The sequence below is a fragment of the Carassius auratus genome, chromosome 28 (genome assembly GCF_003368295.1).
Source record: "Carassius auratus strain Wakin chromosome 28, ASM336829v1, whole genome shotgun sequence".
In the NCBI taxonomy this organism is placed as follows: domain Eukaryota; kingdom Metazoa; phylum Chordata; class Actinopteri; order Cypriniformes; family Cyprinidae; genus Carassius; species Carassius auratus.
The window spans coordinates 22556585-22575209 of NC_039270.1; the positions used below are offsets into that span (position 1 = coordinate 22556585).

At 39.1% G+C, this 18625-nt stretch overlaps 1 protein-coding gene across 17 annotated transcripts in view; it reads right to left on the minus strand.

Annotated features, from left to right (window-relative positions):
• The window catches only part of LOC113047183 (voltage-dependent P/Q-type calcium channel subunit alpha-1A-like), a 39647-nt gene extending 22584 nt beyond the window's left edge, over positions 1-17063 (minus strand). For 7 of the 17 annotated variants that reach the window (XM_026208481.1, XM_026208485.1, XM_026208491.1 and 4 more), the window contains exons 1-15: positions 16894-16999; positions 15697-15857; positions 15476-15616; positions 15024-15225; positions 14710-14874; positions 14304-14414; positions 12545-12628; positions 10094-10096; positions 8935-9051; positions 7806-7871; positions 7584-7681; positions 7342-7492; positions 6270-6397; positions 4214-4310; positions 123-237 (exon numbers count right to left, since the gene is read on the minus strand). In XM_026208481.1, the coding sequence (XP_026064266.1) occupies positions 123-237; positions 4214-4310; positions 6270-6397; positions 7342-7492; positions 7584-7681; positions 7806-7871; positions 8935-9051; positions 10094-10096; positions 12545-12628; positions 14304-14414; positions 14710-14874; positions 15024-15225; positions 15476-15616; positions 15697-15797 (1579 nt within the window). In that variant the 5' untranslated portion in view covers positions 15798-15857; positions 16894-16999. Of the gene's footprint in view, positions 1-122; positions 238-3382; positions 3480-4213; positions 4311-6269; positions 6398-7341; positions 7493-7583; positions 7682-7805; positions 7872-8934; positions 9052-10093; positions 10097-12544; positions 12629-14303; positions 14415-14709; positions 14875-15023; positions 15226-15475; positions 15617-15696; positions 15858-16893 lie in introns of all 17 variants that reach the window. The other 10 variants (XM_026208484.1, XM_026208489.1, XM_026208483.1 and 7 more) reach the window with 6 other exon arrangements.
• Positions 17064-18625: the final 1562 nt, after the last annotated feature.

An 18625-nucleotide genomic window follows, 5' to 3' on the forward strand; every position in this document is an offset into this window, starting at 1 on the left:
TTTTGAAGTTTGGCCAGGTTTAGAATATATCTGAATCTCAGGGCTTTTAAACCGTATACCGCTATAGACAAATACATCAACAGTTCAAACAACGGGAATAAAAGAATCAAGAAGTGCCAAACCTTCCCCACCCTTGGCGATCTTGATGTCCAGAGCAGTTCGGATTAAGGCCATAAGTGTGGAATTAAAGTGCACTGTGTTGTCATCAGCGACTGGCAGATCCATGCGCAGCAGTCTCTGTGGAGAGCCAATCAGGAGCAGTTAAAGCAGTGCCTCTGAGATATATGTGTGCTTTGAACCTCCAGGTAGGGTGTGCTTTTGGTGTGTGAGAGGAAATGGGAGGGGGGAAAGGAAGGAGGGATTTTCAGGGTTAGCTCTGTGACCTTTGATACTCAGTGCGAGAACTAATTTAGAGCTGTCTTAGTGCCATAATCGAGGAGGAGACCGATTAATGGCTTATAAGATTGCTGGGGAAGTTAATCTATAAAGAACAGTTCTGTGGTCTAGAACAGTGGCTTTCGTCTGGTTGGTCACTACCCAAAAATGGGTAACAGGTCTGTTCTCAGAGAACATAAAAAAAAACAAAAAACCACAATGCTTAGTGCATTTAATACAAATAAAACGAACACAATTGTTTACAGTTAGATGCAGCAATAATAAACAAGCTTATCAACTTTTAAAATTGATGGGAAAAAATTTCCATTTCTTTGGTTGCTGACCTGTTTTGCAGTTTTTTTTTTCTGCAGATTAATTTGTGATTTGGTGGGACGACAGATTTAAGGACAGATTATTATTATTATTTTTTAAAGCAAAACCAGTCAAAAACCACTGATTCAGATGTCCATGAAACTGAGGCATCATTTGGTACAAATCACATTTCTGTATGGTGGTGTATTTTGTTTTTATATCAGCACATCTGAGCTGTCAGTCAAAGAGCTTTTCCAGGAGGAGGTTCACATATTAAACTCAGACCAGCGGATGAAATAATACATTAAAACATCATTACATAAACGTCAGTGTTTTAAAGTATAATTCATCCTGTACTGATCTGGGGAAAGATTATACTTAAACACAGAAAGTCATAATTGCATTGCACAGGGTTAAATGTTACCTCAATCCTTCCATTACCATGACACCCTCTGCGATGCAATCACCCACGTTACCCGGTGGTCTCCCAGTCCCGCTCCATCCCAGAAGAAACACTCACCCTCCACCCCCAATACCCTTTTCCCAGCATGCATCATGCATTCACATGCATCACAGGACATGCAACGGCGCAGCCAACACTGAAAGCATCATCTAGTTGGTTCGTTTCAGCTCATTCATTTAGGTTTAGTAGTGTTTGCTGTCACTGAGACTCTATCAAAGATGGACTACTGGATAAAACAAGATGTCGATCCAGATTCTCTGGTCTCTCAATGCAAAAAAGATGGGCGCAGGCTATTGGTTTAGGTTAGAGCAGCATTCTCCAGAACAAAAAAAAAAAGGAAATGGCTTTGTGAGTTGTTGTTGTGAAGAGGATGAGCTAAGAGTGAAGATTCTGCAACCTGCTGCGCAAGGGCAATACTTTAATGCTACGGATGATAAAGAGAAAAGCAGTGTGCTGCCAGAGAGGAGTACCGGAGCAGAAGTTGGTTTAGGACTGACAGCTTTTACGGGAGGAGTTTGGATGGCTGAGATGGTAGTGATGAAAGAGACAGGACAGAGACAGTGACACCAAATTTAAAGAGAGCTCAAAAGCTACATGATAATCCGAGAGCGAAGGAGAGTGAAGCGGAAAATAAAGCTACAGGAAACGTAAGAAGAGAAAGCTCTACCACAGGCTGGTCACATTGTCTACAGGCGATCCTCTATTATGGTCCCTAATGTTTGACAGGGAGAAAGAGGGTGAATGCAATGGTCGTGGTCACTGTTCTTCATTCCTCTGAGGTTTGGGGGCAGCAGAGACCCGTTAGACAGGAAGTGACCCGTCTGACGGAATACACAGAGATTGTTGGTCTTCCACCATGTGTTTATGTTGGTGGAGATCACTGAACACTCTATGAAGCAACATATTTTACAAAATGGGAGATCAAATGGGACAGAGAAAAATGGAGGGGGTGGGGCAAAGGTAAGAGAAAGGAGATCCCAGATTTGTTCAATGCTCATTAAGGGCACAGATCTCCTTTCCTTCTAGCTGTCGTTCATTGATCGGAAGGTGAAATGTCAGTGTACTGTTGCAGACAGACAGAGAGAGAAGGAGAAAGAGAGAAGAAGCTAAGGGAGTATCTTGTGGTAGGGACCAGTGGCCTGGAAGGCGGGGCATGCAGATGATTGGCAGAATGTAAAGAGGAGGGGCTGGAAACAGATAAGAACTGCATTGACAGAAGAAAGAGAAGTGGGAAAAGGATTACTTGTGCATCGTACAAAATGACTTGATTTGTTCCTTTGTAAGGCCATAACGCTACCCAAGGATTACATGTGTGTTGTTGCATATGTGTGTGCATCTGTTTATTAAGCGAAAAAAGAGAGACAGAGAGCTGGTCCCAAGAGGAAAGGGTCCCTAAGAGAGCGGCATCCACAGAGCTGAGGGACTCGGAGGACTAAAGCCCTTCAGGCCTTCCTACCACTGCTGCACACGCACATTTGGGGGTGTTTTTTAACGCGGCGCGTGTGTGTGTGTGTGTGTGTGTGTGACGATGTGAACAGACAATATGCATGTGTATGCGTTAACGTGTCCCAGTTTGTGTACTCATGCACTATTCTATGCCATTTTGTAGTAGTGTATTCACAATAAAAATTTGATGCATGATGCACTTAATTAACTGAAATAACAAAGTTTGGAATGTGGAACACTTCGTGCACTCAATTGTCGCCGCTTTCCTTACATAGCATAAGTGGAGGGACAACCAGACTTTGATGCTTGATGGCAAATTAACCATATATAATTCACAAACTAGATGTCAGTGCATATTATACATGCATAGTGTGTAGTGCATCATTTGAGACACCTTTTTGTTCATCACACTGCATCTCAGACCTGAAATTCAATTATTGATCACTGCTGTACATTAAAGCATAAGAATCCTGCTTTAATGTATTGATAAAGGTGTAGAATGTAAAAACAAATCTGAGACCTTTGTGTTTCGTCCTTTGAAGTTTCAAAAGCTATGAAAGTGTTGGCTAGTGTTTATGTGTACGGTGCAAAAGTGCTGAGAAGGTTAGTCCGTTCCCGCTTCCCTGTGGATCGGCCCGCCTCAGTCTAACACCCTCGAACCCGGCCCTGCCACCAGAATCACAATAGCGGCCTCCGTCAGACAACGAAGGAGGAAAAGAAGAAGAGAAAATAAAGAGAAAACACCAACAGTACAGACACAGCGCTGGCCACTCGGAGGCCCTCTACCTTGTAGGCAACCCGTGCAGGGCACTTCTTCCCCAGGCCTAACGGAGGAGACATGTGCCTGAGCATCTCATACATATCCCTGAAACTGATTCTGCCACTGGGCCACCGAAAAACAAAACAAAAACCAAAGGAAATGTGCATGGGAGAGAGAGAAAGAGAAGAAGAAAAGGGGTAAATCAAAAAAGAAGGGATCGGGAAGGAGTCGGGGAAGTGGGAGAGGAGGAGAGCAGAAAAGAGCAGAACAAAAAGAAGGTTATTGGCCTGGCGGAGAGGAGCGGCTTGGTAAACTAGGCTGCGTGAGACTGATGATCGGTCATTTGGGAATAAGGGTGGGGGGAGGTGGGAGGGGGTTGTGCTGAACCTCTTGAGTTGCTAAATAGGCGTTCTATGCAATGGGGCAGGTTGCATAGAAGAGCATGCGGGCTTCAGAACAGGCATAAAGTCCCGCTGCTGGCAGGGCGTTGTAATGAAGTTTAATGTCAATGCAGTTTCTGTCCCCCTCCACCCAGAACAATGCACGCTACCATACCAGCTAGGCCTAGCCGTGCGTCAACAGCAAGCAAAACAAAAATCAAAGATGGCTGATTCGTTTTTTTTTTTTTTTTTTTTGTCTTTCGCTTTAGTGGTTTTCTCACACACTAGTGCACTAGTTCATGCCCCTGTAAGTGTCGGCATTGTCCTGCACATTCTCATTGTCATATCAAGTAGAATGCACGTAGAAATGGTGAGAGTACAAAAACATTGTTGAAAAGAAAGAGAAGAGGAGGTAAGCGACATTCATTGCATTCTGGATGCTAGCAGGTGATATTAGTTTTTAAGTGGAAGTCAAACCTTGCAGGCCACCCTATGAGGACATTTCTTGCCTAAGCCCAGAGGGGGGTCGATAACTCGCAATAAACTGTACATATCCTTATAATGAATGCGCCCGCTGTAAGAAGAATACAGGGAAGTTAGAGAACACAACTCAGAACAGAGACATCAGCAGGAAGAAGAGCACAAGAACAGGAAGAGAAGCACAGAATCACACACACATTTTCTTATTTGCTCGTCACCCGTTTGTGCCGTCAAATCTGTTCACACACCTCCATATTCCTTTCCCCACCCGTCTCTGCTCCACTTCGTTTTTTTCCTCATATTCCTTACTTTCACCTTTTCAGTTTTCTTTCTATATTTCCTCTTTACCTGGCTTCCTTTCTTATTCTTTTACTTCCTCCCTCTTTCTTTTTCTTGTTTCCTTTTGTTTTCTTCCTCTTTATTTACTCATTCCCCTACATTAATTCCTCCCTTTCTCTTTTACTTCAGCATTTTTCTCTTCTACCTCCATTTCCTCCATTTCCCTTCCTCCCTCTTTTCTTTCTTTTCCACCTTACCTTACAAAATTTCCTTATTCTATATATTTCTCTTTATCATTTATTGCTTCCTTCTTTTCAGTTTTCCTTACTTGCTTCCTCTTTTCTTTCTGTTAATTGTATTCCTTCCTTCATTTTGCTTCTACTTCTTTTTCCCTTCCTTTCATTCTTTTTCCTCAGTCTTTCTTCTGTTCTTACCTTGTTCCATGCTTCCTTTTCCATCCTTTCCTTTTAATTTTCTTTTACTTTTTTTGGGCTTCCTTTCGCTTTCTATTTCTTTCACCTCACATTCTCTTTGCCTTTCTTTCTTACTTCATCTTTTCCTTCCCACCTTCTACCTACTTCTTTCCTCCTTTCCTTTCATTCTTTGTTTTCCTTCCTTCTCTGTGCCCCGCTTTCCTCCTTCCTTTCTCTATTTCTCCCTTTAAGTTTAATTTCTATTTACTTTTCCTTTCTATATTTCTTCCTTCTTTTCCTTTTCCTTTTTACTACATCTTTTCCTTTCTTGCTTCTTTTATACTTCATTTTTTCCCCCATCCTCCTTCCTTCTTTCTTGCTCTCTTGTCAGATTGATTCTGCCATTCAGAATGAAGACTCTCTGGAAGACTTATTCTCTGAAATCTTTTCAGCATAATTTCCCTCGGTAAAAAGGCTTTAATCTTGCTTGCGTGTTAAGATTCAGTCCTTTCTAGTCTTCTCTGAATATCTGATTAACTCTCGGTTGCCCGCCTACATTACTGTCTAACACACAACATTTGGGTGACAGGCACTGGAATGCAGATACCGGGAAACTTAGCGTGTTCAGTGGAAGGGAGGGGGCTGGCACAGTAAGTTTGGCTTGCAGTATGCAGTATTCCAGAGTGGGAGGGCTGGGACTCACAGAAGGGCACGTAGGAGGGTTTGGGGGGATTGATGGATTTTAGCAGAGCTGAGAAGCTCAAATCCATGATCCCTTTCTCTCAGCTGGTGCTGTGGTGTTCTCCTCCCTGTTTGGTCCACAGTAGGATACAACGAAGCCAGGCTATGTACGTTAAAGACTTTGCCAGAGGCCTCGGCTTTATAACGATGTCAAAAACGAAGTGTTCCAGCCGAACACATTAAAGAGGGCCAGTGTGGTCTGTTATATAGGACAGAGGTTATATTTACACAAAGCACACTGTCCTTGCACGCAAGCCCAAAATATATTAAAATTGCCTCTTTAAAAAGGTGTGTCCAGCAAATTTAAGGGCCAAATAAATATGAAAAGTAAGGGTCTGTTATATTCAATTCTGCATTTTAAAAGAATCCATGGTCTCACATTTTATGACATTATCGATTAATTACAGAGAAACAAGTTATAGACAGTCTAATGGTATCTATTAGTACCACCAAATGTGTATTAATAAGTTTAGTGAGATTTTGCACTAACACATTTTTACATTTTGTTTATAAATTTGCTTCATGTTACTAAAAAGTACTTTTCACAATTAGTATGTAACATACAAGATTAGTATTTAATAAAAGATTGCAAGAGCATGTTTATGTGCACATAGGCTCACCACGCAGCTGGGTCATACTCCGCCCAGATTCTCACATACTCGTCCAGGTGATGGGGTCCCAGGATAGAGGAGTCGCGCGTCAGGTACTCGAAATTATCCATGATCACAGCCACGAACAGATTCAGCATCTACACACAAGTAAATCACAGGCCTTAGCAGACAAAGCTGTTAAATTGAGCTTTAAATTGCACACCTCACGTATATGGCACTATGTTATTTCTCCACTTTTAGGACATATTAATACAGAAAAATTATGTATGTCACACTATAAAAAAAATGGTCAGTGTAGTTGTAGTTTGTAAAATAATCCATCACATTGCACATTTTAGGTAACAGACTGCTTTATGATTTCTTTTAGATTACATTTGATCTTACTCGTTCATCATATTGATTTAAATAGGATGATCTCGTACCACATTGATATTAAAAATAGTAATAAAATGCATTCTGTGCATTTTAAACACTGGGCTTCACAAAGGAACTGCAAGGGGTTGGTCAGTTTAATTAAAGATGTTAATTAATTAAATCATAATAATATAAAATTAATAATTTAAAATTTGGAATCTTATTGTGTAATCCAGGTTACATGTAATCAGTTATTACCCAGCTCTCTCACTCGCTCTCTCTCTCTATACACTCACAATACAATATACATCTACATTACACAATACACATAATTCAATGAAAACTAAATTGCAGCTCAGCTTTACGTCAGTGGATATAATCAGTATTGGGAACACATTTGTCTGCATTTTGTTCTGCTGTATCACTGGAACAGATGGAAAAGTAATAGAGAAGTATGTCGCATGTCTGAGTCACTTTTCACCACTGATGACAAATGTGGCGACCACTCAGCAAAACATCAAAATGATCAATTCTAGTGCCAGATTCCCTCTTACTACAATATAACGCCCACTAGAGAAAAGGAAACTGCTGCTCAACCTTTGGAGATCTTTTCATCTGTATTTGATAAAAGCTTTCCAAAAGCTATTTCAGAAAATAGCATGGTCAACACTAGCCATGACGAAAAGTCCCCACTATAAATGACGCGTTTGGGTACAACTGTACTCACCAGAAAGGAACAGAGGAAGATGAAGGAGACAAAGTAGAGGTAGGCAAACTCGCTCCCACATTCTGGCTCCGGGTTACTAGAGAGAGGATCACACACCTTCTTCCCCAGACATGAGAGCATGATGTCGTGCCATGCCTCGCCTGTAGCACTCCTACAAACACACAGTGTTGAACTACGGTTATCAAGTGTTCGTAACCCACACACAACATTCAACACGGCCAGTCTGTGATTCACACACAAACCTGAAGAGCAGCATTAGGGCCTGGAAAAAAGTCCTGAAGTTGTTGTGCTGGTTAATGGCACTCTCACCATCCTCCTCAATCGCAATGTTCCCGAACAGCTATGAAACACAAAAGCCACCTCAGCATAAACCCACAATCTCATTGCCCACTGCCTTCAAATATAGCCGTTTAGCCTTTCTCAGTATGTCCTGTGCAGCCTCCCACACTCTCTCACAAACTCACCTGCATGCCGATGATGGCGTAGATGAAGAACAGCATGGCGATGAGTAGGCACACATACGGCAGAGCCTAAGCGCAGCAGAGAAGTCAAAATAAACCACCAATTAAATGTGAGTGAAAACCTGTTACTGGCAGTTGGAGGAGAAATGTGCAACACAATGCCAACATGTTAGTGTAAACTTAGGGAAATTAGAACACATTTTGAGACGACTAGGATAAAAAGGACCCAATTAACCTGAATTAACCCCTACCAAAAACCCGGACTAGATTAAAAAAAAAGTTGTTTATGCTTAAATTCTTCATGCTTTGGTTATTCAGATTCCGCAAATTTCCGCATACAATGTAAATATTCTCTTTCCTTAACACATTTCTGACTAGCATACAACACAGCAAGTGCGTTTGTGGCATATTGGATTCATATCATGTGTAATGATTTGTCTAGGTTTTAGTTTACATGCAAGCTAAGCACCTCGGTTTCAGCTTACACAACTCCAAGTTTATTACTGTTTTCTGAATCTAAAACTATTAAAACACTTTTTTTTTAATATAAAATATTACATGGAAAATCGAAACCAAATAAGATTAGTAATGTTGCTTTGGTAACTAACTGACTTTTAATTTGAAGAGGTAAAGGTGCTAACTGAAAAAAAAAATCTTAACCAGAAATAAAAATTAAATAAAAATAAAAAAAATAATAAAATAAAAAAGTAATAAAAATTACAATAGGTCATTCTGCATTGTCTAACAGTTCAGCTATAAAAAAAATAATGAAAATATAAAAACAAAAGCCAGTTCAAAATATTAATAAAAGCTATATAACATAATATAAATAATTATAAAATAACTACACAGGTCAAGCAATTCAATCTGCAACATTACTGATTATAATCAGTTTTTTAAGGGTTATTATTTGTACTAGATTCTTCAAAATAAAGTAGTAAAAAATAATATTAACATTATAATGCACATTTTAACTCACAACTTCATTATTGTTATTGAAATAAACAAAAACAACCTTCATTAACCAACATTTTACCAATAATTGCATTAACAAGACAGCTCTGTGTGCTGTCAGACTCGAAAAAACAACAACAATGCTTGGATACTGTTTTGTATGTGTGTGTAATTTTACCTTGAAAGACTGGACGAAGGTCCAGAGCAGGATGCGTATGGTCTCACCCTGCCTGAGCAACTTAATGAGACGAGCGGCTCTGAAGAGCCTCAGAAAACTCAGATTTATGAAGTTGTTCTACAGAGACAGAAAGAGAGCAAGAGACAGAAATAGAAAAGGGGCAGACAGACAGAGAAAGGAAGTGATGTCAGTCCAAAACAATTGATTACAAACGGTGAAGAAATTAAAAAGGAACTAAGGAAGAAGGAAAGTAGGAATTCAAATCAAACACGGAGAAACCAAAATAATAATAATAATAATAATAATAATCAAACTGACAAGACTGAACAGGCTCAGCATATCCAGTGGTGTAAGAAGGGAAAAGACAAAGATAAAGGGAGGAGGCAGCAACTCATACAAAAAATAATATAGATATATATAATAAAATAAGATACTGTAAGAGTTCTCATTAGGGAAGGGAGTGCACAGAGCCTAACTTCTTGCTTCAGTCAACCAAATGCACTGATCTGTAGATTCACGTGGAATCATGCCAACCACACTAACAGCATACAATGACCAACAGAGGGCACTAGCAAAGACAAGGAACAGGTGCTGGGTTAAAGGACATACTTCAGTCAGTTGTGGGAATGTTTTGTTTATTTATTTTTTGTTGTTTTGGAAAAGAAAAAATATGAAAGCATCAGGAACTGATCGGGAAGAACTGACTGTTTATTGTCCTTTAAGCTGCACAGAGATACCGGGAACAAAAATAGAACACAAAGTGGTTCAAGGTGGATTTAACTCCATATATTCCTTCATAACTGACATATTTAGATGTCTTTAGTACACTTAGATCTATGCGTGTGTTGATGTATTTAAATGTCTGTATGACTGTATGAAGATGCAGTGTCAAAAACAACAATTACTAGCGTTCCCTGTCAGCAAAAAAGCACAACATGCATTCAGGAGACCTGCAGAGAAACACTACACGTTTAAACTGTGTGCTAAGGACCAATTACACCTCAGCTGAGAGGGGTTTTGTCATATTGTTAGACAAGCAGGGGTAAAAGGTCTTCATGACTCGAGCACATGCATCATTGTCTCATCATCATCATCATCATCATCAGCCACAGGGAAACAGATGCATTAGATGCATTACTCCGAAAGAAAAATTACAAACCATCTACATGTAGATGTTGCAGAAGCATGGTTTTTAGCAGTATTTTTGGAGGTTGATTAAACAACCATTGTGATCGGTTTATTCAGGTCATGGATATACACATGAGATTCATAGTGCATTTTGATTGGATGGAGTCATCAGAGGGCAAAGCCGCCATAAAGAAGAGTTTAAAGAAAGCATGTAAAACAAAGATAAAACAGGACAAGAATTATCATTATGCATATCAACAAACCTTTCAATTCAAATAAAGGCTGATTACAACAAAAAACATTTTGAAAATGACGCATTTGTCATATTTGGTTTGACAAGTTTTTATCATTACATGTATACTTGACAGTCTTGTAACTGGAGATCTGACTTCAGTCTTTAATTAAAAATGTAACAAAACATCAGCACTAAACCCTTCAGGTGGATCTCCAGGTACAGAACTGAGTCTTAAAATAAAATTAAATAAATGTATTAATATCATATAATACAGTATTCCACATCACATTTCTGTTAAAATCACTGTGAAATTAAAATAAAAGCTCATTCGTGTTTGCTTTGAGGTCATCAGCACGCTTGTGTAGTCCATAAAGCTAATAGAGTAAATTTAATTAAAATGTAATATTCATGGTTTTTCTTTTCTGGGGAAATGGAACAGAAGTATTGATGACTGAAATGCAGGCCCAGTAAAATGCCCTTTAGAATGTGAAAGTCCCTTTCCCCTAATGCAAGCTGTCATCAAGCTGCAATAGCAAGCAGTAAATCATGGTTTTGCCAGACTGTGACGTAAACTAAAGTACTGCTATTAAAAGAAAAAAGAAAAAAAAACATCTATGAAATACATCAATGAATTAATTAAATAAACAAACATTTCAAAGTAACCACATACAAATATTACATGTCCAAATAAATAAATAAATCATATCTAAATAAATGCATGATTGCATCATTAAATTTTCGAATAAATTCTAATTTACAAAGACCACTGATGTAACTAAACTATATAAATAAAAATATTATATTTTCAAATTAATAATAATTTTGATTCTTAAAGACCATGTCTTGATCAGTGCAGTTTGCTTTTCTTTGTTGACAGAAACAGATAGTTTGGGCCGGACATTTTGAAGGGCGTGTAATTATTATTATTATTATTATTAGACATTAGCTATTTGGACAAAGTGTAAATAGTGATAGATGGAATTCACATTAAGAGCAATTAGCAATTAGAGGCTATTTACACTAAATGAAAATAGCATATTTTCTTAGTGATTTTCTGCTATTTATACAACTTAATGCAAATAGTGACGATTATCTGCACCTCAGTATTGTAGCCCATTATAACACAGTATGCAATAATAATGTATTGAGTATAAATTATCATTTTAATTCAAATTATTAAATGGATGCCACCTTATTGAGACAAATCCCTCCATTCACCTGCCCTAACCCTTTTGATCATTTCTATAATTTCCTTCATTTCTATTTAAATTTAATGCCTTTCTGAAGCGATATGAGAACTGAAAAGGGAGGGGAAAAAAAGTTATTCAAAAGCCAGATTCGAACTCTGGTCAATTGCGTCAAAAAAGCCACAGCATGCACTTTACCACCAATGCCACTGGAACCGATATTTGATAATCGTCTTTTATAGTGTTAACTCCAATCACACATGGTGGTCAGAGTTTGTATAGATAGCTTCTGCCCACAAGGCAGGCTTTTTACATTTAGTGTAAACACACTCCATTATTATTAAACAGGCAACTAGAGGTGTGCAATATATATTGTCTACGATAATATCGTAATTCTTGTTTTAACAATGTGCAACATTTGACAATATGGAGTACATCACAAAAACCAAACAAAACAGCCTGAATTTACATTACAGCCATTAACCATGATTTGCTTGTCACATTTGGGGCGGGATCTTCTCATGAATCGTCAATACTTTTGGTCTTTTGTCCTAGAAAAGAACGGTACTTTTTGAATGTGTAGATTTGATAGTTTAATTGGTCTAATTTCAGGTCAATTTTGATTCCATGGAGTCTTCGAAGTGCCTGTACAACATGTGTTGTAAAACCAAGAAGAAAAAACACATACACAAACACATATTTCACTAACATTTAGAAACGGCCATCATCACTCGCTGGATAATGAATGCATGTTAATATTTAAGTACAACATTTTTACTGGTAGGTCAGTTTGATCTGTCTGGGGGACAAATGACGACGCTGGAAGAGTAACAGACCTCCGTCACCACTGAGCACCACTGGCTCGCTGATCTGCCTCACACACCAACTGGGACAATTATATAAGACTTTTAGGAGTTCCTTACACCTCAGTGAGCAAGAGAAGATCCTGCCGAGAGTCTCTCAATCACATTCAGAAATACACACAAGTGTACAGACAGGATACACAAACAAACACACACACACGCACTCACAGATGGCAGCCCTTCTGCTACACACTTACCCCTAGCTCTGTGACTAAAATATCAGTGATGCTGCCAAGTACAGTCACACAGTCGAAGATGTTCCAGGCGTCTTTGAAGTAGTTCTGTGGTAAAAAAGACACAGATGCATTTGTCACCTGGGTTAAAGGAGGATTACACTTGGCACATACATACATTCAGTGACCTGCCGACAGAAAAAGGAGCAAACAATTTATTTTCACTCTCTGGTGCTAATGAAACGTCGTCTCCTTTCCCCTCTTTTAGCTCTTATTCCTTCCTTGAGTTTTCCAGCCTGTGTACAAAAAAAGGGCAGATGCCTAGAAGACCAGTGGCCCAGATGCCGAACATGACGGCCTTTTTGTGAGCTGCCAAGTGAGTGCCTGCAGTGAAACAGTGCATTAGGAACATTCAGTCCACCAGCTGCATGGGATCAAGGGCACCGGTGCAAAGAATGTGTGTGTGTTACATTTCCCATCAACCTCCCGTAATACCCATCATCTTCATTTCGCTCAAAATCCATCCTCCTTTTTTCCATTTTCCACTCCTAATCACTTCAATGTGCCCTCCAGCTCACAATCTTCATGTGTATCTCTTTTAGCTGACTACAACCATTTCCTTTGTTACTCGCACTTCCATGTCCCAACCCTTTTCTCATCTACTTCAGAACGCAACTTCTTTGATCTCTTTTGTCCTTAAAGGGATAGTTCCCCCCAAAATGAAATTTCTGTCATTAATTGTCGTTCCAAAGCCATAAGACCTTCATTTATCTTCTGAACACAAATTAAAATACTTTTAATAAAATCCGAGCGCTTTCTGAACCTGCATAGACACCAGTGCAATTTAACGTTCAAGGCCTAGAAAACATAGCTAAAATAGTCCATGTGATATCAGTGGTTCAACCTTAATTTTATGAAGCTACGAGAATACTTATTGAGCCCAACGAAAACAAAAACAACTATATTCAACGATTTCTTCTCTTCGGTGTCAGAATTTGGCATGTGTTCACAACAGCACCACAAAACATGCTTGTGTCTTCATCCGCTTGTTAATAAGCCACAGCGGTTCTACGTCAGAACGCCATCTCCTACATCAGCAGCATCACACGCATGTGTTGTGGTACTCGCATGAATGCGAGGTGGAGACTGACATGGAAGACAAGAAATTTTTGAAAAAAGCTAGTAATTTTGCTTCCTTTGCACACAGAAGGTATTGTTATAGCTGCATTACATTACAATTGAACCACTGATGTCACATGGACTATTTTAATAATGTCCTAACTGCCTTTCTGGGCCTTGAAGGTGTCAGTTGTGTTGCTGTCTATGGGAGGGTCAGAGAGTTCTCAGATTTCATCAAAAAGATCTTAATGTGTGTTCTGAAATTGAAAAAAGGTCTTATAGGTGTGGAATGACATGAGGGTGAGTAATTAATGACAGAATTTTCATTTTTTGGGTGAACTTGTTTAAATGTCTCTCAAGCTGAGCCAGTTTCTGTCAAACAATTTGGCACATTTCATTAATTCATGTTTGATTTCTGATTTGTTGGCCTAATGCAACAATGATTCAGTGTGTGCCGGTACATATAGTTTTGTGGCGGGGAGAACATGAGGCATCCTGCATAAACTTCTGATGGTAAAAAGGTTTTAAAAGTCTTTATAAGATGTTGCAGTTTCCATTAATCACTGTGTACTTTCACTTGCATTTGCTGCTTAGTGAGTGACAATTCTGCACCTAACATTCACATACATACAGTTAAACATGAGAAACTGTACAGTAGACTTACCAGCACTCCGAAGGCAATGATCTTCAATAAGCACTCCATGGAGAAAAGTGAGGTGAACACTATGTTCAGGTTGGCTAATACAGCTTCATAGACATCTGATGCTCCATCATACTAAACAAACGCAACATTTTTAAACTGTATTAAACTGTATTTAGAAATTACTCAAATTTTGGACTACAAAAAAAATTCAAACCTTGTAGAACATCGGTACTGGAAATTCATTTTTAGTTTTACCCTATTTTTAGAAAGCACTGGTAAACTAACAATGCTAAAGTCTAAAGATTGTAAACTCTGCAATTGTTAGTTTGTACCATCACAAACTTTTAAAAGCAAATTTACCATAAATCTGAAGCCTAATTCACAAAGTATATAAAGCGAGATGTATTAAAGTGAAATACTGCCACACCTTCATCATTAGGACAATGGTGTTGAGGGCAATCAAGGTCATGATGGTGTATTCAAATGGAGGGGACACCACAAATTCCCACATGCGGTACTGGAATGTCTGTTTGTTCTGAGGCATGTGTCGCGTGAGCGGTTTAGCATTGATGGCGAAGTCTATGCAGGCTCTCTGAAAACAGAACAGATACGATGAAGTTAGTCAAGCTGAAAATCTGCGGCACCATATCAATGAGATCAATGCTAGCGCTATGCATAAAGAATGAGCTAGACTGATCATTTAGCTTAAACAAAAAAAACATCCATTTGATATGTCCTCACCTCATTCTTTTCCAGGCTATACTCTTCCATCATTTTGTCTCCTTGCTCCTGGAAAGTGATGATGATAAGAGCCACGAAGATGTTGACGAAGAAGAAGGGGAAGACCACGAAGTACACCACGTAAAAGATGGACATTTCCATCCGGTAACCTGGACTCGGGCCCTGATTCTCGTAGGTCGCATCCACTGAATGTTTCAGCACCCTGGCGAGTGGCAAACAAAAAAATAACATTGAATATGTTGTAACGTGATACGGTCAAATATTTAAGGTAATTGTAACAAGTCCTTAGATATGCCATTAAAAATAACTTCAACTTGACTCAAATAGTAATTTGGGATGAAAACATTTGCATTACATTAGAAAACAGAAGCAATCCCTCTAGTGGTTTGTGATATTGGGTATGTACACTGAACATTAGGTTTTAGGAATTAGGAATTGAGATGTATACATACTGTGGCCACCCCTCTCCCGTAGAAACGGTGAAGAGGGTGAGAAGGGCCCAGAGCACATTGTCGTAGTGGAAATCGTATTTCTTCCATTCCCGCTTCTGCGCCCGCACTTCGTTATCTCTTTCATAGACAAGATATTCGCCCCTAACAACAAAATGCTTTTAGAAATACAAGCCAATATGTCTGTTCGTCAGTCTGTTTGTGTGCGTGTGTTTTTGTCTCACCTGCAGTCACGCTCAAACTCCTTGGATTCATCGGTACAGTAGAAGAAACGGCCTTTGAAGAGCTGCACAGCCACCACAGCGAAGATGAACATGAACAGCATGTAGACAATGAGTATGTTCAACACATTCTTCAGAGAGTTCACCACACAGTCAAAGACAGCCTGAAAATAGACAAAAACAGAGAAGAGACGAATTCAAATGCAGCCTGAAAGCAGAACACAAAGTCGGATCAAAGCAGATATATGTATATATGTGTGAAAAAAAAAATATATATGTATATATGTGTGTATACGGGGAAGTCGTGGCCTAATGGTTAGAGGGTTGGACTCCCAATCGAAGGGTTGTGTGTTCTAGTCTCGGGCCGGACGGAATTGTGGGTGGGGGGAGTGCATGAACAGCTCTCTCTCCACCTTCAATACCACGACTTAGGTGCTTGAGCAAGGCATCGAACCCCCAACTGCTCCCCGGGCGCCGCAGCATAAATGGCTGCCCACTGCTCCGGGTGTGTGTTCACAGTGTGTGTGTGTGTGTTCACTGCTCTGTGTGTGTGCATTTCGGATGGGTTAAATGCAGAGCACAAATTCTGAGTATGGGTCACCATACTTGGCTGAATGTCACTTCACTATATATATATATATATATACATAAAAAATAATTAGTCAACTGAAACAAACCAAACAAATAAAATTAAAAATATAATGAAATAAAATACAATGAATATAATAAAAGCAGCAATAAAACAATCAAAAACAGCCTGAAAAACACAAAGAATGAACAAAAATATTTAATATAACAAACATACTAAAGGCATTTATACAACACAAATCTTAGATAAAACAAAACACAATCAAAATATGCAAAACCAAATTAATTGCATTATATACAAAAAATACATAAAATAAATAAAATCAGAAACAAATAAACAACAAATAAAAAAACACTTTAATGTTAGAAACAAAGCCAAAAACAGAGAAAGCAGTCAAGTGATACAAAATAAATGAACAAATACAAACAAGGTCTAAAAACTAGACAAAACGAATTAAAAACTGGTCAAACACAGCCAGAAACCGATTACACTGAACAATAAAGCGCATGTAGTGAAAAACAAAAACAAAAAAACAAAACGCAAACAAACTCTGTAAACAGACAAATCTCAGTCAAAACAAGGAGGGAAAACACAACCAAACACTGAGGTACCTTTAGCTTGGGCAGACGCTTGATGGTTTTCAGAGGCCGCAGTACTCGGAGCACACGCAGAGACTTGATAGTACTGATGTCTTTCCCCTTGCTGCTTCCTCTGCAGATGAACACACACACACACACACGCACACACACACACACGCACACACACACACACACACACACACACACACACACACACACACACACACATACCTACTTAACCACAATGTGAGGACGTATGACTGGAAACCCTACCTTTAGGGACACCCCTTTCTGAAGGGTCTAGAGACTAAAGAAAGATATGACTGCACTTCTGGAGAATCTGTCATCACAAATATCACTTGATTTTATCAATAAAAGCCTTCCTTAAAGACCTGACATTTTACCTTCACTTTAGGGACATTATTTTATATGTCGCTTTTGGGGACATTAAACACAAACTCTGATCAAGTCATACTTTGAGGACCATGGTGATACACAAACTCTGGTTAAGGTATACTTTCAGGACATTGTTTAGATGGTATATATTATTTATCCTAAGAAGACAGAAGTAGAATATTACAATTCAAAGTTCCAATACTGGTCAGTGAAATCAAGATACAGGTGTGAGAGAGTAAACTGGGTTTCTTCTTTTCAGCAAGATCACTGTAAATGGGTAGCCTACATGTTTTGTCTGATTTGTAGCTTGAGATCAAGTGCCTTTGGCTGCTCAGTTGGGAATGACAATTAACATTCAGAAATATTATTGACTTGACTGATTGACTATCAGAAGCAAAAGATGAACAGAATTGAGCTGAATAATAACACTATTGTCTTTAATTTCAACTGCAAAACAGCTCTACATTAGTCATTTCATAATTGTTGACATTTGCAAGTTATTTATGTGTGTGAAGCTCCTTTGAACCATCTGTAATGTATCATGCGCTATAGAAATAAAACAGACTTCACTTCATGGCAGAGAACCTTTCACTGACCGAATCTGCATCCCTTTAGTTAATTTAGCATAGACTGTAAACTAATCATTATCACAAAAACATCTTAAGGAGTTTTCCTCACCAGAGTCATCTTTGGCTACACACTGGGGTTTTAAGACATTAGGCATGTTCCTCTGTAAAGTGTAGTAATTGTCAAAAAAACTCTATACAAATAAAAATAGTGATACACACCTCTCCCGATTAAATGACTCTTTGGGGACTCTAGCGACACACACACACTCCGATTAAATGACCCTTTGGGGACTCTAGCGACACACACACACTCCGATTAAATGACCCTTTGGGGACTCTAGCGACACACACACACTCCGATTAAATGACTCTTTGGGGACTCTAGTGACACACACACACTCCGATTAAATGACCCTTTGGGGACTCTAGTGACACACACACACTCCGATTAAATGACTCTTTGGGGACTCTAGCGACACACACACACTCCGATTAAATGACCTCTTTGGGGACTCTAGCGACACCAACACACTCCGATTAAATGACCCTTTGGGACTCTAGTGACACACACACACTCCGATCTAATGACTCTTTGGGGACTCGAGTGACACACACACTCCGATTAAATGACTCTTTGGGGATCGAGTGACACACACACTCCGATTAAATGACTCTTTGGGGGACTCGAGTGACACACACACTCCGATTAAATGACTCTTTGGGGACTCGAGTGACACACACTCCGATTAAATGACTCTTGGGGACTCTGATTAAATGACTCTTTAATATTAACAGTCTTG